The sequence below is a fragment of the Solenopsis invicta genome, chromosome 1 (assembly GCF_016802725.1).
Source record: "Solenopsis invicta isolate M01_SB chromosome 1, UNIL_Sinv_3.0, whole genome shotgun sequence".
In the NCBI taxonomy this organism is placed as follows: Eukaryota; Metazoa; Arthropoda; class Insecta; order Hymenoptera; family Formicidae; genus Solenopsis; species Solenopsis invicta.
This window is the reverse complement of record NC_052664.1, coordinates 277,208-300,510: the sequence shown is the minus strand read 5'-3', so window position 1 is coordinate 300,510 and position 23,303 is coordinate 277,208. Positions and strand designations below refer to the sequence as shown.

At 37.3% G+C, this 23,303-nt stretch overlaps 1 protein-coding gene across 1 annotated transcript; it reads left to right on the top strand.

Annotated features, from left to right (window-relative positions):
• Positions 1–18,968: 18,968 nt before the first annotated feature.
• Positions 18,969–22,267, top strand: LOC105206992. The gene is made up of 3 exons (XM_039453021.1): positions 18,969–20,821; positions 20,887–21,624; positions 21,769–22,267. The coding sequence occupies exons 1-3, from the start codon at positions 18,969–18,971 to the stop codon at positions 22,265–22,267; spliced, it is 3,090 nt and encodes a 1,029-aa protein (XP_039308955.1).
• The last annotated feature ends 1,036 nt before the right edge of the window (positions 22,268–23,303 follow it).

Genomic DNA, 23,303 nt, shown 5'->3' with positions numbered 1-23,303 from the left:
AAAAAAGGCATTTGACTCCAAAGATTTATCTTTATTATTCATAATTTACAATCTCATATCGTCCTCACTATTATCTTCTCCTAAATATATATGATTTCGAGATCGAAGGTTATCACTTTTTGACAGAATAATATGCCATTTTTTCAAGATAAAACTAACAATTAGTTCTATAATAGTTTTCTAGATAAATTTAGAAAAGTTTACATGTTCCTCGAAATTGCGTGCCGCATTTTTGCAGAAATTATGCCTATTTTTATTAACACAAATTAACTTTATTTTCACAATCAGTTTAACTTACTCTTTATCCTTCTTTAATTCTAAGAATTGGAAAAAAGTAAAGAATAAGTTAAACTGAGATCAAAGTTAATTTACGTTTAACTTAAGGGAGCTTAGGGAGTTGTGAGCCATGGCGAATTGTGAGCCAACAATCAAAGTCGGCCGTAAATAAAATTTTAATATGTTTCATCTACGGTAAAATTTTTCTCTCCATGCAATCTTACGTTTTGACTAGCACTCGTCGCGTCAACACACAATCTAATTGTCTCTCCAGATTTTGATTTTTAATTTTTTTCATAAAGTTTTTTCGATCATATGTATTCGTAATATTACTTATTTTTTTGAGCTGATTGCAAAAATAAATATATTACAAAATTATTACTGGTGTACTACCGTTTCAATGCACAAAAGGAATTTTGCATGAACATTCGACGTGTTAATTACTATGCAACTATTTTGATAACGCAGCTTTTGGGGAATTGTGAGCCACCACTTTTGGGTGTTGTGAGCTACTATATTTTTGCCATTTTTTTAACTTAAGTTAGCATCTTTCATGCTTATTTCGCAAAATTCATGCATAATTTGGATGTTTCATGCAATTTTATAGTGAATTTAGTAGTTTTCGTAATTTCTTCATGTTTTAATTGTACTCATCATGCCGCGTGATAAGTACACAAGTGAATCTAGTAAGCCAGCAATCGATATTAATGCCATAGTCGCTGCCATCAAACAGGTGACGATTGAGAAGAAAGCGGTGCAGTCCGTTGGTCGAGTGTATAACATCAATAGGTGCAAATTGACTCGCTACATTTCAAAACTAAATGAGGCAAACGCAGATTCTTCAACCGCTTTAAATGCAAAATTGGGCTATTTTGTTTCATTGCTAAGGCCACACTGGCGGGAAAAAATTGAACAAAAACAATTCCATACATTGTAATGAATGCAATCGAGCTACTTAAAATATGTGCCAATTTAAAAACCGACTATTATACCTGTGTTCACTGCGAATCGGACTAATCAGATTACTTTATTTTTTTATCAAACTTACTTTGATTTTCTTTTTTCTTCAATTTAAATAAAGAATAATCACTAAAATATGTCATTATCTTCCATTTTAAGTCGTGGCTTATAACTCCCCAAAATTTTTGAAAATTTAAAAGATACACCTCTTTTCAAACACATCAAAATTTTACAACCGTTATGCTTTTCAATAAACTTCTTAAGCCAGTGGTTGCCTTTTGAGGTGTACTAGAGAATCCAACTTTTCAGGTGCGTAAAATATCAACTTTTGTAGTAGTTATCGTTCAAAAACAAAATCCGGCTCACAACTCCTCAAACTCCCCTACTATTTGTATATTGTCTAATCCTTAAAACTAGAAAAAAATAAAAAGTTAATTACCACGATTAAAGTTAATCTGCATTGATAGAAATGGACATAATTTGCCACTTTTCCTGTGAGGCTCCTTAATTTTAAGTGCTTGATTTTATGAGGCGTTAGCGCACATTAGTTCAGACGTTCTATTTTTTGAGTCAATAATTTATAGCCAATAAATATAGCAATAGAAATAGCGAATATCTTAAATTGGTGTAAGACTTTTGTTCCTCTTAAGTGTTTCTATGTTTATAATTTAAACTTTATTTTGGGAACATCTGCATAATATAATGTACTGCACGTGGCATATAACGTAACACCTCCCCCATAAGGCACTGTCGTGCTTGTTGTTGTGGTCTCAAGGACTATAAGCACTTACAGTTCCCTAACAATTTAAGCTTGATTCCTTAGCATGGTTATCTTGAATTATATGCTGCTAAAGCTAGAATTATGTGCAATTTATTCTTATAACATATTGTTACAACCGAGAAGATCGTCTTGTATTCGTGCACTAATGCTCTACAATAACACGAAGTCTCTCGTCGCGCTCCCAAAGCAGCGCCTGCATTTCCTCGTCACGTTGCCGCTGCTTTTGCCTCTCAGCACAAAGCTGACGTAATTCTATGGCGACTGCCCGAAGAGAATTCGCCTGGGTGGTCTTGCAGGCGTAGGAAAACGCATTCTCTTTTGAAGAGGACGTCCCTCCGCTCTCGCAGGAGTCTGTTAAGTGTTCTCATATAGCATCATTTGCATATAGCTCATTTGCTCTGATATCGTGACTAAAAAGAGGACAAACAACAGAAATTTTCTCATATAGCACTGAAATATAATTTTATTTTAAATTGGCTCGGAACACGTCTTTACAGTGTGTCGGATCGTCATCGACTGACTGGCGCTTGACGCACAGCCAGAGGGATCTCGATTCGATACGGAAATCGAATAGCCATGTTGCGCGCGTAATTTTGAGAAACGCTTTCCGGTTAGTACAAAAACACAATCTAACATTTCCGCCGTTTTTCGTACTTGCTAATTTTTCTCACACAAACCTAAGCTCGCGCGCATTCTTTTAAACAAATCTTTCGCAAGCGCTTTAGTAAAGATATCAGCTTTCTGATACTGCGTGGGTACATATTCCACTGATATTTCCCGATTATCAACTTTTTCTCTAATGATATCGTACGTCTATATGCTTTGTTCCCTTGTGGAATTAAGGATTTTTCACTAGACTTTGATTGTCTACACGTATCACTGTCTCTTTGTCGCATTCTTGTCCAACGCCACTTAACAGACTTCGCAGTCAGATGGCTTCTTTTGTCGCACTCGCCGCTGCCAGATACTCCGCGGTGGTACTTAAGACACAACCTTTTGGCGTTGCAACGCCCACAATGCCATCGGCTAACATGAACGCATAACCTGTGGTAGACCTTCTGGTCTCGATGTCGCCCGCATAATCTGCGTCGGAATAGCCTACTAATACAGACTTCTGTTCGCATTTTCTATATTCGATTCCTACGTTGACAGTAGTGACTAGATACGCGAAGATACATTTCATATCTTGCCAGTGATTTTTGCTGTGTTTATTGAGAAACTCGCCGAATTGACTGAAAACCCAATATCCGGGCGCGACACAATCGACAAAAACATGAGTGATCCGACGGCCTCACGGTAAGGTACGCTGTCATCTATTTCACTCTCTGACTCTACTGGGTACAGCACCGTGTGAGGATCTACCGGTACAGATACTCCTTTTGAGTTTTGCATACCGCACTTGTCGATGATTTGTTTCGCGTAAGCGCTCTGATGTATGAACATCGTTTTGTTTGCCCTGTCTCGCTCTATTTGCAACCCGACGAAGGTACCACAGTTTCCCAAGGTTATCTCGAAATTCTCACTTAATGAGTTTACAATTGACTCGAGTACTCTTTTGGATTTTGCCGCGATAATGCTGTCGTCAACGAACAGTGCTAGGTATACATTAACTCCCTGAAAATTGCCGAAGAAAGTACACTTATCGGCATCTGTTTCTTTTAAGTTAAACTGCTTTAAAAAACACGAGAATTTTGCGTTCCAACATCTGGGCGCTTGTTTTAACCAAGGTCCGCGGATTGGCGTTGGAGGGGAAGGAAGGTCGTTGCATCCACTTCAACGATGTGGAACAAAAATGGCGACGGCCATACTTTTACTGCACACTCGCTCACTCACACAACTAATAGCTGTAGTACCTACGTACACTAATACTGACTCGCTGTCTCGAAAATGTCGGCTATGCAACGACCTTCCTTCCCCTCCAACGCCAATCCACGGACCTTGGTTTCAACCCGTACAACTATTTGTTAAGTTTGCAGACCACGTTTCCATTGCCTTTGTTGACGTCAAGACCCTCTGGGACCTCCATGTGTATGTCCTCCTGTAACTCCCTATACAGAAATGCGGTCCGCACATCAAACTGAACGGCTTCTAGGTCGTCTTGGGTGATGATTGCCAAAAGAACTCGCAGCGAGTCGTATCTCACGACCGGCGAGAATGTCTCGGTGATATCTTCTCCTTCCCGTTGTTTGAAACCGCGCGCGCATAAGCGCGCCTTAAAGCGATGAGCACTTCCATCAGTGTCTCGCAGGAGCTTGAAGACCCATCTTGAATCTATGGTTTTCTTGTTGGGAACTCTTTCCACCAATGACCATGTCGTGTTTTTCGAATGAGCCTTAAGCTCCTCTTTTATTGCTTGAGTCCATTTTGGGGCATCGGATCCAGTAATAGCATCCTTGTAGGTGACCGGAACTTGATGCTCCACCAAATTCACCTTGTATCTGGAGGGACGACGAATTGCATTTCGATCTCGCAGCACGTGTGGCTCGTTTCCGAACTCTCGTCTTCGCTCGGCGACAGGGGTGCCGACTTCGTCGCCTGCTATAACCTCTGCGTCGCTGCCTTCATCGGTACTGTCGATGTTGACGAACGCTGGCTCCTCGCCGTCCTGCTGACTCTTCGGTAACGGTACTTTCACTTCTGACGTTGCTGTCGTTTCTGGTTCCTCCTTTTCAGCTCCTTCGTCGAATGTGACATTCCTTGAAACATATACAGATTTTGTTTTGTATTCATATAACCTGTAGTTTGACGATTCTCCTTGATAGCCAACAAGGATCCTTTTCTTCGATCTCGCGTCAAATTTTTTGGCAAACTGCTTGGGAACATGAACATAGGCCACCGACTCGAAAATCCTCATACGACTCAGGTTCGGTTTCTTGCCCATTCACAGCTCGTACGGCGTTTTGCTTCCACCTAATTCTGACCATTCCACTCGATGTAAAGTGTATACAGCAGTGTTCACGGCTTCCGCCCATAGAAACGTTGGCAGCGCTTTTGCCAACAGCATGGTCCTCGCGTACTCGATGATGGTTTCGACTATTATCTCGTTCCGCCTGTCCGTTCTGAGCCGGGGTGTATGGAGCGGTATTTTCCATTTTTATTCCCCGTCAAATATTGTCGCACCTTCTTGTTACAGTACTCGGTGCCGTTATCTGCCCGCAGCGTTTTTACTGACCGACCAAACTTGTTGACGAGCATCCGCTCGAACTCCACAAAACGAACGAAAATGTCTGCTGAGAAAGTACACGTAACGAAATGCCGTAGTATCGTCTTTGAATGTCACAAAGTACTTCGCACCACCGAGAGACCTTGTCTGCGTTGGCCCGCAGACATCACTATGCATGAATTCACCTGGTTGTCAAAATACTTTCACGACAAGTTTATTGAGCGGTAGCTTGTATGACATGCCAATCTGTGCTGGGATTCTTTAACTCGTTATGACAATTCGGTATCGTTACAGTGTCGTTGCGCAAATATTGTACATGATAGAAAAGCTGCGCAACGCAGTTTTTTGTCGTTATAGACACATAACGACAACATAACAAGTTAAAGAATCGCACTACTGGCACGTTTCACACAAAGTCTCACTGGTGTCTGTCATGGTTACGCCTTCAACGAGTCCTTTCTTCGTTAGCTCACTTAGTGAACGATGGTTAATGTGTCCGATTCGCTCGTGCCACACTTTCATGCTCGTGGCTGACACGTTTACCTCTTTATTTGAACACGGTGTACAAAAGAACATTCTGAAGATCTGATTTGACTGCCGCGCTACCGTTGCCATAATTTGTTCGTCACGCTCGATCGTTACATTCAAGCTTTGAATTGCACACAGAAACCTTTCACGGTGCACATACCGACGGAGAACAAATTTTTCTTGACACTTGGCACAAACAGCACGTTTTTGATTGTTTCCTTTTGCCAAGTTCCGTTCACTAGTTTTTCGATTCTAATTTTACCGACACTCTCGACTGCACCTCTATTAAGCTGGACCCCCCACCAGCGAAAATCGAGTTCGCACTAGGTCAAAAATTTAGTGCCTTTTAGGTGCTAATTTAGTACTCTAGTCCGAATTTTGGTGCTCAAACTGTTTAGCAGTAATTAAAAAAAATATGGGGGGGTGCAGCTTAATGGCAAGCTGGACCCCCGCATAATAAATAAATATATAAAGTGGTCACAAACACAAAACAAGTACACTAGAATTTAGTGCTAATTTAGTGTTCAAAGAAACCCCTAAAAAAAAATTAAAAATTAATAATTGTTTAAAAAAACATCACTATAAACCCAGCGCAGCATTGCAATCTTGGAGAACAATACTTACAGACCACTAAATTTGTATGTTTTTGGTAGTAAAATAACATTTACGAAAATAATCATAATACAACAAGATTCAAAGTTATTAATATAATAATAATTATTAATTCCTGTCCGATAGTGCAAAAAATCAGTTATCAGATCGTCGAATTTGACGTTTGTAAAAATTATATACTAAAATGTTATTTAGACATCGAAGTATCAAAATATATCAATTTTAAATCAAGTGCTCACTGCAAATTGCTGAAAAATAAATTGTTTATGCGCGGAGAGCACGCGCCGCGCGCTAACTTTACTCTCCAGATCGTCAGAAAATTTGGTGCTCGTAAAAATCTTATATCAAAATGTTCCTTAGACATCGTAGTATTATAATAAATTATTTGCGACTTTAGTGCTCGATGCCAACAGCTGAAAAATAAATTGTTTTTGCGCGGAGAGCGCGCGCCGCGCACTAACTTTACTCTCCAGATCGTCAGAAAATTTAGTGCTCGTAAAACTCTTATATCAAAATGTTCCTTAGACATCGTAGTATTATAATAAATTATTTGCGACTTTAGTGCTCGATACCAACAGCTGAAAAATAAATTGTTTATGCGCGGAGAGCACGCGCCGCGCACTAACTTTACTCTCCAGATCGTCAGAAAATTTGGTGCTCGTAAAAATCTTATATCAAAATGTTCCTTAGACATCGTAGTATTATAATAAATTATTTGCGACTTTGGTGCTCAATGCCAACTGCTGAAAAATAAATTGTTTATGCGCGGAGAGCACGCGCCGCGCACTAACTTTACTCACCAGATCGTCAGAAAATTTGGTGCTCGTAAAAATCTTATATCAAAATGTTCCTTAGACATCGTAGTATTATAATAAATTATTTGCGACTTTGGTGCTCGATGCTAACTGCTGAAAAATAAATTGTTTATGCGCGGAGAGCACGCGCCGCGCACTAACTTTACTCTTCTGATCCACAGAGAACTTGGTGCTCGTAAAAATCTTATATTAAAATGTTTTTTTTTTTTTTTTTTTGTAACTTGCAGAACTTTTTTCTATATTTATTTAAAAAAATTAATGTTAAGATGACAAACGTACAATGTTATTAATTTTTTTTTTCTACGTAATTCTACGTTTATTTATTCAATTTTTCTTCTTCATGTGTAACTGCATTGTGTGTGGAATGTCGCGTATTTGGACGTCACCGTCACGGTGTAATGGAGAAAAATGTTACATTTATGTATTCTTCTATGGTTATAATGGCCGATTGTGTTATAGGACTGTGTAATAGTAATTGTGACCAAGTATGTAACTATGTGTTAATGCATTTTACGACTCTTCTTTTGTTACCTGAGCGGTTCCCCCTTAGTCCCCCTCACAGCGAAAGGTCTAACATTTGCCTTTTATGGCCAAATAACTTTCACTTTTTTTTCTGCCGAGGTTCTGTACTGATTTTTTTTATCCTTTCATTTTTCCTTCTCTTTCCTTAAAAATTTCGAATTTTGCCGTTTAGTTTATCAGTGTTTTTATGAAATTTCCTCGTTTAGTTGAACAGTCTTTTCGTGACCGTGGTTGAGAAAAGACTTTCTTTGCATTTGCTCGCAACTGTCGAGAGATCGTTCTTTTGCAGCGTTTTAGTTTTTTAGTTTTTATTTTTTTTTACATTATATTTCTTTTTGTTTTTTTGTACGTGATACGATACATTTTTTATTCCAAGTTTAGTGTTGTAGTATCTCGTACGGTTTTGTTAAATTTAATCAGTGTGCCAAAGGATTAACGTTGGATTTTCATCATGTCTGCACGACCAAAAATTGGAAGACCATCTAAAATAGATAAGTGCAATGTAATCGATGTATTGATGAATTATAAAGACCGCTTGATAGTTGAAAATCGGAAAGTTATTTCAAAATTTGACGAAATTTGGATAACAATAGCAAGAGAATTAGAAAATCGTATGACGCCAATTTCTTTGTATACTTTTGTTTCGTGCAATAAATATGGCGTAAGGGATCAATTATCTGACCGTCTTTCTGTCTCTTCTCATCAGTCGATATCGAACATCCTGTTCAAGAGTTAACGAGCATTACTAGTATTTCAAGAAATGATTCGACAAGAAATGATTCTACGATAAATAATTCCGATATGTCTCTAAGTAACGTCGATGGTGTATTAACATTTACTGTCACCATGCCAAAAGCTGATTTTAATGCAATGATAATATATAAAACATATAGAAGGAAAGAAAAAGGTCGACCTCTTTCAACGCGACAATATACAGTATTGCAACCTGGTACGTGGCAACAAGTATTTACTGAAAAAATTTGGAAATGTGCAAAACTATCATGTGGATTCAATTTTAAACGACATAAATTAATTAACAATGGAGAATCAGGATACGCGTATGGCACGTGCAAATGTGGTTCACTGATAAAATGCATTATTAATAACACAAATGAACCAATAACAGTAATAAAATGTAAGTTTATTGAAGGAGAAAAAGAAAGGCGTTGTGGAAAACGATATTTAAGAAATCCTATTAGACAAGCTATTGTGAATGAATTAGAAGGGAAAAGTGTAATGAAATATCGAGTTGAAATGGCAGAAAAGTTAATGCACAGCCAAGATAATATTGAACCTCCTCATTTATATGATGCAAATGTTTTACGAGTTGCCAAACATGAGATTAAAGAAAAAAATTATTTTGATAAGAATCCAATAAAAGCTTTAGAAATTATGAAATTAGGTCCATTAAGGAATATTATTCATAATATCGGCTTGAATCCATTCTTTGTACATTATTGGTCTAATTATCAATTGGATGTATATAGAACATATACATTAGACCAGACATCTTGTATTTATATTGACGCAACGGGAAGTATTATTAAAAAAATGAAAAGGCCTGATAAATCAAAGACAGGACATATATTTTTATATAATTGTGTCGTTAATTCCGATAAAAGTGGTCTTTTTCCGGTAACACAGATGTTATCCGAAAGTCACAATACAAATGCTATACATTATTGGCTGATTAAATGGATACGATTCGGTGCACCACGACCACGTGAAGTTGTATGTGATTTTTCACGTTATTAACAGCAGCTATACGAAGTTTTACTAATTGTTCTACGCTTGACGAATATGCAGACGCTTGTAAAGAAGATAATTTACCAGCTTGCTACATACGTATCGATGTAGCAAGCTGGTAAATTATCTTCTTTATAAAAAAATATTCATCCTTTTTAAAGGATTTACGACCACGTATAAAACAATTTTATTTACATATATTAGGACAATTAATTTTATGTCGAAATATTGAGAGTGCAGCTGAAGTATTAAAAGGGATTTTAATTATTACTCAAAGCAAAACAGAAGGTAACACAAGAGAAAATAAAAGAACAGAAGGTAACACAAGAGAAAGTAAAAGAACAATATGTGAAGAATATAAAATAAAAATGAAAAATCTTTTTACACAATATTCAGAAAATATTGACTCTGATAATATTAAAAATTATAATGATGTAGAAGATGAAGAAGAAAACTAATTTAATAAGTGGAGTCATTGGGCACAAAATATAAATGATAGAGTCAAAGTTTTACTGGCTGATAATGAGGGAGACAGAGAAAATGCTCATTATTTACCGAAATTAGCTGATTATGTTATGAAAGATGTTAAATTGTTACCTTTATGGTCTTGCGTTTGTCGAGATAACTTTGGATATGGTAGAATACCTGCCAGCAGTGCTTCCGTAGAAAGTTTTTAATATAATAAAAAATGTTATGTTAAACGCAGAAAGAACACCTATGCGTGCAGATGAATTTGTGACAAAGCATGTGAATTACATGAGCGGTCATTTAAAAATAGCACACGTAAATACCCAAAAAACTCAAGATCTTGATTTAAGAGAGAAAATTGCAGAAGAAAATAATTGTTCAATACAAAATGATAACGAAATTGTTAGTGAAAATAATTTGAGAAATAAGAAAAAATGTCCAGCTTGTGAAAACGGGCATGAACCGATGGTGGACACACATGTTATGTGTGTAAAAAGTTTGTACATGCTCTGGATGGATGCTCTATACCAGTTGGAGAAGAAGGATACGGACAGCAACGAATATGCATAGACTGCCACAATATAAATAATGTTCAAGATATAATTGCAACGAAAGAAGTTGAAGATTGGCGAGGATTGGCTACAGTAGACAAACAACCTAAAGGAAGATACTTGCAAAAGGATAGTATACAAAATGAATTTTTATTAGATACTAATATACATAAGATACCAATAATAAAAAATGGGAATAATATGTCTTTAAAACCCGTTAAAATTGAAAAGAATAATTATTCATTAACAAATACCTGTGCATTTGATAGCATTTTACAATTATTTATTGCTGCTTATTTTGATACAGAGACTATCAAACTTTTTATACATAATGTATCAGATTTTAAATTTTGTGAATTAATTAAAGAAATGGTATCTTATGGCATAAAAAAATCATCGTACAAACTTCGTGCGATGATTTTAAAAGATTTATTTACAAGCAAAGAATTGCCAAATAATTGTATTCTTATTAATTGTGAAGTATCGATTGGCTTTTTGTGCAGAAATTTATTTCAGAAATACCCATCATTTAGGGAAATATCCAAATGTGAAAAAGGATGCCCCGAGAGATTCAAAACGTTGTCATTAGTGCAAGTCCAACTGGAAACATTATTAGAAAATAATATGAATGAAATCGAAAAGGACGTTATAATTCAAGGATTTCGTTCTTGTATTCAATCGAATTGTGATGGATTGGAGAGCACGATAATTTCTAACATAGGTACGTATATTGTGTATCTTAGTAATAAGTAATACAAATTTTTCAAGTTATTCAATAATATTCCAAAAGACATTACAATCAAGATATTTATTTTATTATTTGGAATTTATCGCTGCTTATTAAAAATGTAAAAATTATTGTATGTATATGGCGCAAAGTTTCAATTTGCAATGCAATTTTTTATCAAATAATAGATTTAAAATAAGTGATTTTTAAATTAATGAAATTATAAACAAGTAAAAATTACCACTCATTACATTTTAAACTTACAGTTAATAATAAAAATTTTATTTGTTTGTCAGTCTTAAGTTTTCATAAAGTCTTTATCAAAAAGCATGTAAAATGTTTAGTGATCTTTTTAATTATATTTTATATTATTGATTTTACATTATGTAAAAATATTAAATAAAATTGATTTTGTTTAATTTTCAGGACAATATATCTTAATAGAAACTTATTCCACTTCTGGTGATGGAGAACAATATGTTATTCAATTGAAACATATACCAAAAAAAATTAAATTTTATTTCACGATGGACGAATATAAACTCGCTGGATTAATTAATTTTAAATCACCTGCAAAACAAACTAGACATTCAACGGACATTCAAGATATTGGTCACTACATTGCCATTAGTTACCGACGTGGTAAATGGATAAAATATGACGATTGTAAAGATGCAGAACAAATTTTAAATGATAATTATACTTCTAATCCACATATTATTTTATACATTGCACAATAATTTCATAAAAAGAACATTAATATTTTCAAGAATTTATTTACAATTAAAAAAATTTTTTTCTTTTTTTTAAAAAGTCATATATAGTATAATAACTTTGAAAATTATGTATTATATTAGAATTTTTAAGAAGTATGTATTATGTTAAAATGCGTTCGCGCAATGATCATATGAGAGCGTGAACGATTGATTATATAGCAAGTATACAGCAATATATATTGTATATATTTGTAATACAATAAAAACATGCGTTCGCGGAATGATCTTGTGAATTTTTGAACTGCATTAGTTATTACCTTATTTCAGTTTTTATCATTTTTTATAAATTAGCGTTCGCGTAATACTCACAAGTGAAATTCATGTCGTGAACTGCAATTGTTACTACTATGTAAATCATAATTGTATAGAGAAGAGAGAACTGTAGTAACATTTATAATTAAAAGGGTTCTAGATAAGAGTGCTGAATCACTCAGTAATATTCAAAATGATCAGCAATCTTCTACAGATGCTTAATATATATAAGCGTCCGCGCGATGACTGTATAGGAGCGTGAACTGCCATTTACTTGCTTATTTTGTATAGATTTGTATCTGTATACATTTTATATACACACACAAAATTCTGTATATAACAGTAAAATAAAGTACAAATAAATAAGTATATCTGTTTATGAACATTTTATTATTAACACCACCTTACCATTATTCTTTCTATTGATAGATAATATCTTGCAATTATGAGTTATTGTAATCCTATGTTAAATTATATATATATATACATTGAAGCTTGAACGATTAGATTCGTCAAAGTGTCGTTTGACAGATTCTAGATTCAAAGTAATAAAATAGTTATTATTAAGATGTGATTTATAAAAAATCTAATGCACTGCATAATCGATGGAAGAAAAAAAGCGGTTGTAATATAGCTAGCCATAAAAATAATTAAAAAATATTAGTTTAGTTTAGAAGAAACACAATACTTTGTTACAAAATTATATATTTTTAATTTTTCATCGTTTAGAATTTTCCTACGTTCAGAAACTTTAGAAATACCATTAGAAATTTCATTAGAAATATCATTTTCTCTGTTTAACATTAAACAACAAGCATAAAATAATGTCTCTAATGTTTCTGAACAGCGTCTTTTAAAATGACTATCAATTTATCAAAGAAATATTCTGATATAAAAATTTCGCTTAAAAAATAATATTAACAAAATTCCATGTTATTATTTTAACATTGTATAACTCGAAATGTGTACAGCCAAGTAAAAACTTAAATATCAAAAAAATACACAAATATACGTACATTTGTGTGATAATACACTCAAATTTAAGAATAATAAAGAAGTATGTGTAATTAAAAGTTAAAAGTATACCTTGAAAAAGTTTAGAAGTGCTCAAAAATGCTTTATAACAAATGTTAATTATTATGTATTGGCATATTAGCATCACTAAAAAACGGCGGACTACTAAACGAATAACTTCATAAGCAATTGTTAGAATTCATCACTTAACGGAGACAATAGAGGTAACTGTAATGTCCACAGTAGCTATAATACCTTCTTTTCATCTATTAATAACTCGGTCACAATTTTTGTTAGAAAGCAGGAAGTGAGAGGGTAAGGATTCTGTCAATTAAGCCTAAGATTGGATCAAGATACAATTAAGATTTAAATTCATATAAAAAAAATATATTTATTAAATTATTACATGTATTCCACGCATGCAAAAATATTACTTTAATTTTACAAAATATTATTTAAAAATAAATTATTATCAAAAATTAGACATATTTAAAAAAAAATACAAAATGAAAATGAAAACTACAAAATTTATTACAATAAAACGTGGAATAAAAAGCAAAAAATATAATAAAAATAAAATTAATAAAAATGAAAAGTCGCATATTTTTGGTAAATAATTACATTTTGACCACGACCGCGACCACGGCCACGGCCACGGCCACGACCACGACCACGTCCACGATGGACACCTCGTCCACGATATCGATATTGTTCGGCCAGTTGTGGCTGCTGTTGCTGTTGCAGCTGAGGCTGTTGTTGCGGTTGCTGCTGTTGTTGCAGTTGCTGCTGCTGACGCGGCTGCTGCTGATGCGGCTGCTACTGCTGCTGTTGTTGCAGTTGCTGCTGCTGTTGCAACTGGGGCTGCTGATGCGGTTGCTGCTGCGGCTGCTGTTACAGTTGATGCCGCTGTTGCAGCTGAGGCTGCTGCAGGGTTTGCTGCTGCTGTTGCAGTTGCTGTTGCTGTTGCTACTCCAGTTGCAACTGTTCTAATTGCCGCTGTAGTGGCTGTTCCATATCTGTAAGATGTTTTAATTGGCGTCTTTCTTTACATTTTGCTCGAGAGCGCTGTAACGCAGCTCTTCCGGGGCGTCGTTTTGATCGAAATTCTAGAATATATAAAACGAGCAAATAAATTTAAAAATATAACAGAACATATATATATACATATATATATATATTTACTTATTTATTTAAACTTTTTTTTGTGTGCGTTTGTTTATATATATATATATATATATATATATATATATATGTATGTATGTATGTATGTATATATGTATGTGCACACACACACACACACGCGCGCGCGCGAGCGTGTGTGTTTGTAAATGTTCTGTAATAATTTTAAATTTTATTTGCTCGTTTTATATGTAGAATTTTAACACATTTACACACACATAATATACACACATGCATACGCACACGCACACTAAAGTTTTATTAAAATTAGAAAAAAATTAAAACGCGTTACTAAAATTAGTTTGTAACGCTGGTGGTTTTCGTGCGGTTCGGGTAGGTGTCAGGATACGGTTGCGGATGAGCTCGCCGGATTGGTCGGGTTCGGTATAATAATCGCACTCGGTATTTAGCTGACAAACATAGGAGATCTTTATTTAGCTGCAATATTTACACATAGCCTTATGGCTTATTGAGTCTAGCGCCTCGTGGCGAGTGGACCTAGCCTAAGCGGGGACGCGATTGGCTCGCGGTAGTCGCGGCGGCCAATCGCCGTTGAGCTGTCGGAATCGCTAGTTTGGGTGACGGTGCACGGACGACGACGCGCTTGCTTAATGAAAACGTTAAGCGAGAGCCGGGATTACATTTACACTAAAAGAATCAAATTGTGATGTCCGTAATAACACGGGTGAAATGGTAAAGCGACACGTAATAAATCTACTTACAAAAGATACATAATAAGAACTTAACTAAACGCGGTGTTTTTAAACGGACACGGTGTCCGGGGTGGTCGGGGAGTCGCGGAACGCGGGATTGGAGCGTCGGCGACGATTCCGCGTCTCGCCCGAGCCGCCTCGTGCAAAAAGAGGCGAAGTTCTCGTCAGGACGCGGATGCCCTGACGAGGCTTTAGGTTACGAGAGACTCTTCCCTGAGGGAGAGGACGGATGGGATTGGCTAGGGATACCCAGCCTGCGGACTCGACGAGGATGCTCGTCGTGGGCGGTGATTCGCCGAGGATACTCGGCTACGGAGCACGGCGAGGATGCTCGCCGTGATTGGCTGTGTACGGTGTTCGGTAGGACAGGATTAGCCGAGGATACTCGGCTACGGCGAGGATGCTCGCCGTGATTGGCGGTATTCGGTATGACAGGATTAGCCGAGGATACTCGGCTAGCCGGAACGACGAGGATGCTCGTCGAGGGGAATCAGGATGAGGCGAGTATTCTCGTCCTCTTGGGAGTCGGAGTGCGGTCGAGGATACTCGACCTGTCGGATTCGGCGGACCGGGAAGATCTCATCTCGGCGTTCCCACTGCCGGCTTATATATCCGAACGCACGGTTGGGCGGACCAATCCGTGCGTTCGGTCGGCTGGCCCGGAGTGGGAGCGTTGCCGAACGCCACGGGCGGCGCGCGTGCTGCTGCGTGATCGCAACGATAGGTTAGCCCTGTGCGCGCACGTGGCGTTCTGCCGGTGTTTTGCTCGGGTGGACGGAGCGGAGTGGCAGTGCGCGCGAGGTGGAGGGGCGTTTCGTTACAAGTTTTCAACATTAGTATTAAATATATTAATCCTTTCACTACTATCCTGGATATTTCATGTCGGACTGATTCTTTCTCGTACAAGTTTCTCAAAAGTGTAATGGATTATTAAATTATATGCAATATTTTATTATTTTCTAAAATTAAAGTTTAATTTGTTTTAGGAAACAGAAAGTATATACTTAAATTTTTATAAATTTTTTGAACCATTTAAAATAGGCGAAAAAATGAACAGATTCGAGATATCCAGGATAGTAGAAATAAGCAATTCTTTTGAGTACGGTATTATAAGAAATTATATTACCTTGCATTTTATTTCCAGTAAAATTAGACTGCTCCATTATACGGCTTTCTATCTTTGATTTTTTCTAGAATTATAAAATGTTCACAATAAAACGATGTACGCTGTATGATGTACGCATAATGAAAAATTATTGAAAACCATTAATGTCGAACTTACTTATGCTTTTGTCTTCGCTTATTTTGTCTCCACTACGGTCGCGAAACTAAAGGTCGAAATTCAAATTTCTCAAGGAAAGCGAAAGAAAAGTAGAGAGAGTATATACGAAACAATGTTCCAATCTCAAGTTTGTGTAAGCAAATAACAATAAAGGTAAATAAACGTGACTTTAACGAACAGATTAAACAGTACAGAAATCAATACATGTTTACTTCGGAAAAGAAAAGATACATAAATAACAACCAGATTTAATTTATGTGAATTTATAAAATCCATGATCAGTAAACTTATGAAAATACTAGTAAAGTATTAGTTAACAATAAATTATTAGTTAACAGCATTAATGTGTTTAACATTTTGAGTGTTTACATTTTATTTAACACCAAAATGCCGCTCCAAAAATATTAAACGTATTAATATTTTTAACTAACAATTTATTGATTTTATTACTGGTATTTTAATAAGTACCCTAATGATAGATTTCATAATTTCACATATATTAGATCTGGCAGTTTAGAAGAATATAAAGTGGATATTCATGTATACTTTCCCTTTCGAAATAAAAATGTATTGATTCCTATATCTTGAAACTGTTCGTTAAAAGCCCATTTACTTACTTTTATTGTTAAGAATAGAAAGGTTGATAAAAGATTAAAAAAGTGCAACACCGTGGCGTAAAGAAAAATGACAAGATAATTGGTCAGATGTAAAATGGCCCTAAAACCGTTTGTACCATGCGAGGAAATAGATCGATGACAAACACAGAAATATTGGGCATTTATATAACATATCACACAGAAATATACCAGCACAATTTCGTTCTAGCACATATTCTTATAACACATAATAAGGTCATAATCATACACAAACACATATATGTAACACTGTTTCACCACTGCACTATAACAGTTTGCAGATAGCACTAAAACCCGAAATTGTTTCATCTCGACATTATGATGTCCAAGGAACATTTTAGTATATAATTTTCACGAGCACCAAATTTTCTGACGATCTGGAGAGTAAAGTTAGTGCGCGGCGCGTGCTCTCCGCGCAAAAACAATATATTTTTCAGCAGTTGGCATCGAGCACCAAAGTCGCAAATAATTTATTATAATACTACGATGTCTAAGGAAAATTTTGATATAAGATTTTTACGAGCACCAAATTTTCTGACGATCTGGAGAGTAAAGTTAGTACGCAGCGCGTGCTCTCCGCGCATAAACAATTTATTTTTCAGCAGTTGGCATCGAGCACCAAAGTCGCAAATAATTTATTATAATACTACGATGTCTAAGGAACATTTTGATATAAGATTTTTACGAGCACCAAATTCTCTGTGGATCAGAAGAGTAAAGTTAGAGCGCGGCGCGTGCTTTCCGCGCATAAACAATTTATTTTTCAGCAATTTGCAGTGAGCACTTGATTTAAAATTGATATATTTTTATACTTCGATGTCTAAATAACATTTTAGTATATAATTTTTACAAGCGTCAAATTCGACGATCTGATAACTGATTTTTTGCACTATCGGACAGGAATTAATAATTATTATTATATTAATAACTTTGAATCTTGTTGTATTATGATTATTTTCGTTTTCCATGTCATTTTACTACCAAAAACATACAAATTTAGTGGTCTGTAAGTATTGTTCTCCAAGATCGCAATGCTGCGCTGGGTTTATAGTGATGTTTTTTTAAACAATTATTAATTTTTAATTTTTTTTTAGGGGTTTCTTTGAGCACTAAATTAGCACTAAATTCTAGTGTACTTGTTTTGTGTTTGTGACCACTGTATATATTTTTTTTATTATGGAGGGATCCAGCTTGCCATTAAGCTGCACCCCCCATTTTTTTTTTTAATTACTGCTAAACGGTTTGAGCACCAAAATTCGGACTAGAGTACTAAATTAGCACCTAAAAAGCACTAAATTTTTGACCTAGTGCGAACTCGATTTTCGCTGGTGGGGGGTCCAGCTTAATAGAGGTCAATAAGTTACTGTATTAACTTACGTATATACTTGAAAGATATTGTTATATGTAATTTATAGAACTCATTGATGAACAAAGACCGTTAAATCAGAGTTTCAATATTAATTCAAATGTAAAACTGATTTACGCAATAACAAATATGATAGCAATTAAAAATAGATATTAAAAAAGTATTCTCTTTTGAAGAGTTGCCAAAATTTTTTTTTAAGACGACACAAAGATCAAGTAACATTAAACGAAGCATATTTATTTGTTACTCACTGATCACCTATTTTAATAATATTTTAATATTTTCTAAATTAAAATATGTTACTTTCTTGCTACTTATTAATCACTGTTGAATACGCGCCCAAGAGCATGGGCGTTGTATGCGCGCGCACCCTATTTCTCCGTGTGGTGGCTACCGCCAAGGTCCGTGGATTGGCGTTGGAGGGGAAGGAAGGTCGTTGCATAGCCGCCATTTTCGAGACAGCGAGTCAGTGTTAGTGTATGTACGTAGATAGTAAGGTACTACAGCTATTAGTTGTGTGAGTGAGCGAGTGTGCAGTAAAAGTATGGCCGCCGCCATTTTCGTTCCACATCGTTGAAGTGGATGCAACGACCTTCCTTCTGATGTGCCGAAATCTCTCCAATAAAAACGATGCGAAGGAAGCTGACGAGAAGAAGTCCAGCAAATCAGGTTTCAGCGAGGGAGATAGTTGTTTAGCCAATGTTTCCTGCGACGATAAGATGTTTCTACCGTTATTAAGAGTCAAGATGCGCGGACCAAAAGAGTTGATAACTGTTCGAGCTGTTATTGATACCGGTTCACACCGATCCTATGTGTTAGAGAAGGTGGCCAAGAACCTTGGTTACGAAACGAAAGGTGAGCGAACGATGATACATCTGCTGTTCGAGGGAATCAAGACCAGACCTCAGAAACATAAAACCTGTCGGATTCGTATCGATAATCTGAAGGGAACATACCAATGCGATTTTGTCGCCTTACAACAAGACACTATTTGTCAGGATACTCCACCGGAAACTAATGGGCCTTGGGTGGATGAACTGGAAAAGAAGAACATACGGTTGAGTGACACCGGCGAAGGCAGCGAATCCATTTCTTTGTTAATAGGAGCCGATTTTGCAGGTAAAATAATCACGGGTAAAGTTATACAAATAGATCCGGGGATAACAGCATTGGAGACAAAATTAGGATGGACAATCTTAGGCTATGATTTCGAGGATGGAAATGAAACAGATACGGCACTGATGGTTGTCTCCATGTACGCACAAGAAGCCGACATATCACATTTATGGAGACTCGATACGTTGGGCATTACTGACCCCATAGAGAACGTTTCAAAGGAAGCACGTCAAGCTGAGATTAAGAAGATATTCCTGGAAACGACGGAGATCTCAAAAGAAGGACGTTATGAGGTCATGCTACCCTGGAAGGAAAGTTATCCGCCGTTGCAAGACAATAAAGAGGTAGCAGAAAAACGATTGAATCTCATGACCAAGAAATTGAAACAGGAGAGCTTGTTTGAAGATTACAATTTGATCTTTTGCAATTGGCTCGCTGAAGATATCATTGAGAAAGTACCTGTACACGAAAGCGACAAAGAGAGTTTTTATCTACCACACCGGCCTGTCATTAAAGAAGAAGGAACAACAAAAATCCGGCCGGTTTTTGACGCTTCAGCAAAAAGTAGAAAGGATTCGCCGTCGCTCAACCAATGCCTCGAAACAGGGCCTAACCTTATTGAGCTCATTCCAGCACTGCTGCACCGGTTTCGAGAACAGAAGATAGGAGTGACAGCAGATATTGCAAAAGCCTTTTTGCAGATTAGCGTCTCCCCGAAGGATAGAGATGTTCTGAGATTCCTGTGGTGGGATGCCAACGGGGAAATAGAGATTTATCGACATCGTCGGGTTGTCTTCGGCGTAACCAGCAGCCCTTTCCTTTTGGGAGCTACCTTAGAGTTACTCATCGGAAAAGCCGTGAGTTCGGCTGCTTCGCCACAGAAAAACCAAGTGTATGAGAAATTAACGAAGTTTTTTTATGTAGATGATTGCATTACTAGCGTCGATTCTTATTCTGATTTTGAGGTTTTTCAGAGAGAAGCCAGCTCTCTTTTAAGCAGATCCAAGTTCCATTTGAGAGATTGGAAATATACAGGAATGGATTGCGAGAAACGAGCAACAGTTCTGGGGCTCATCTGGAATACCAAGAGTGACACTCTTTCGCTGGCAGGCTTTCCCTCGCAGCTTTTAGAGGAGAAGATTACGAAGAGAATCGTGTTATCATATGTACAGAAGATTTTTGATCCTCTGGGCGTCATTTGTCCCGTGTTGTTGAGGCCAAAATTATTGTTGCAACGTCTTTGGACCCGACATACAGACTGGGACACGGAGATCGATCCGGAGAGCAAAGGGGAATTTCTAGAGTGGACACGACGATTGAATCTCCTTCGTCTTTTAAGGTTTCCTCGCTGGACTTTTGGTGACAAGAGGAACATTGACACATTGTCATTTCATATTTTCGTAGACGCAAGCAAGGATGCTTATGCGGCCGTCCTCTTTATACGAGTGGAAACAAGCGAAGGGATCAAAGTACACACTTAATTGAGGCTAAGTCAAGATTAGCGCCGAAAAGCAAGAAGACTATTCCACGTCTCGAATTGATGGTTGCTTCCATTGGAGCAAGATTAATGCATTCGTTCGACAAGGCGATGGATTATCAAAACGTCAAGAGATATTTTTGGAGTGATTCAACCACTGCCCTAGCATGGATACGGCAAGCGAGACAGTGGACAGTATTTGTTTGGAATCGCGTCCAAGAAATCAGAAGCCTTACAGAGGTTGTGTCATGGAGATATGTACCAGGAGCTATAAATCCCGCGGATCTACCTTCGCGAGGATGCGATGCGAGGAAACTTCTAGATTCAAGATGGTGGGAGGGACCCGCCTGGCTAAAGATGCCCCCTGAAGACTGGCCTGCGAGTGAAGAAAAAATTAATGAAGAGGCGGTTAATATGGAACTGCGTAAAACAGCTGACCGACTTAAAGAACGGTCCTATCCAAAGAATGCTAAAAAAGGAATCGTTATGATGGATGCTGCAGAGAAAACAAAAGAAGAGGATATTCCTTGGTACCTGCAGAGATTCTCGACATATCCTAAAATTTTGCGTACGATGGCCTGGATATTAAGATTCATAGGCAATTCTCAGAGAATGCATGTAGTCGTCGATCAAGAATTGACTGCAAAAGAGATCACTGCAGCAGAGTTATACTTCTGAAAATTGGCACAGAGTGAATCTTTTCAAAAATTAAAAGATGCCCGACTGCAGGGAATAGGGGCCTTCGAAGAAAAGGGTCTTATACGCATAAAAACGGCAATTGCTAATCGCCAAGATACTTTCTGTTTCAGATACCCCATAGTATTGGATCCCACACATTTATTGACGAAAAGAATGATCCATTATACTCATTTGAAACTTAATCACGCAGGTATCGACATTGTCATGAATAATTTAAGAGAGAAATTCTGGATCCTTCGGTATCGTCGCACGGTACGCGCCGTTATTTACAAATGTACGATCTGCCGTCGACACAGGGTGAAGAATATAGAGGTATCGTCTGGACCATTACCGGAGGACAGAGTACGAGACGCCGCAGCTTTCGAAGTCACCGGCGTCGATTACGCAGGTCCACTTTTCTTAAAAGGTGGCTGCAAAGCTTATATTTGTTTATTTACCTGCGCAGTCTATCGTGCGGTCCACCTAGAGTTAGTTACATCATTGTCAACGGAGGAATTCATAGAGGCCTTCAGAAGATTCATAGCACGGCGAGGAAGGCCCTCCGTCGTCTACAGTGACAATGGAAGAAATTTCATGGAACTGGCGAATTTGCTACTGAAGATCAACTGACAGAGGATCTCTCAGCATTGCGCTCTCAAACAGATACAGTGGATTTTTAACCCGCCTTCAGCCGCTTGGTGGGGAGGATGGTGGGGGCGTCTTATTCGCCTTCTTAAAGATTTATTAAAAAGAACGCTGAGAAGAGCCTCATTGAGCTATGAAGAAATGAACACGGTTTTGTGCGATTGCGAAGCCGTCATGAACTCGAGGCCACTTACTTACCTTCCGGAGGAGAGCACGGAGCTTATGGCAATCACTCCAGCTATGTTCATTAGCGATATCCGCGAAGTGGGTGTACCAGACTTAGACCAACTTAATAAAGGTCACTTTGCACAAAGAATACGCTACCGTCAGAGACTGAAGGAAGAGATCAGAAGTCGCTTTCGTCTTCAATACCTAGGACAATTATCCAGGCGAGCAAAGCATAAGAACACTTCTACTCAAGTCACAGTAGGTGACGTTGTACTAGTGGGAAACGATATACAGAAGCGACTGGACTGGCCGCTTGCAGTAATTAAGGAAGTTTTTCCGGGTAAGGACGGCCACAATAGAGTTGTAAAGCTGAAGACAGGAAGAGGTGATTTAATCCGCCCAGTACAACGACTGATTCCATTGGAAGTAAGGCAAGATGTGAGAGAATCCGAGAAGTTTGTTAGAGCAAACCAAAGCAGGCCCAAAACGCACGAGAAGCAGAAACCTGTTCCTGAAGAAGAGATGACTTCCTCAGAGGAGACGAGTTTCAAGACGCGAAGTGGACGTCTTGTTAAGAAGCCCAAAAGATTTGAGGCATAAATTTAATTTTTTGTTCTGAATTTTGATTTTTGTTTTAGTATGTTGAGTTGCGCTCATATCAAGAAGACGCAACTCAAGGTGGGAGAGAATGTTGAATACGCGCCCAAGAGCATGGGCGTTTTATGCGCGCGCACCCTACTTCTCCGTGTGGTGGCTACCGCGAGTCGAGGAGACTGTACGTGTACGTCTCTCCCCGCCCAAGACTGAGAGAACATAGAGACCGCGTGTGATTGTAAAGAGTTATCTCCGCGAC

Coding starts and splice junctions, on each gene's coding strand:
- LOC105206992 (XM_039453021.1), top strand. CDS start 18,969: ATGTGCCGAAATCTCTCCAATAAAAACGATGCGAAGGAAGCTGACGAG. Junction 20,822..20,886: donor AATCTCCTTCGTCTTTTAAG/GTTTCCTCGCTG, acceptor ATATTTTCGTAG/ACGCAAGCAAGGATGCTTAT. Junction 21,625..21,768: donor AAAGAGATCACTGCAGCAGA/GTTATACTTCTG, acceptor TTTCTGTTTCAG/ATACCCCATAGTATTGGATC.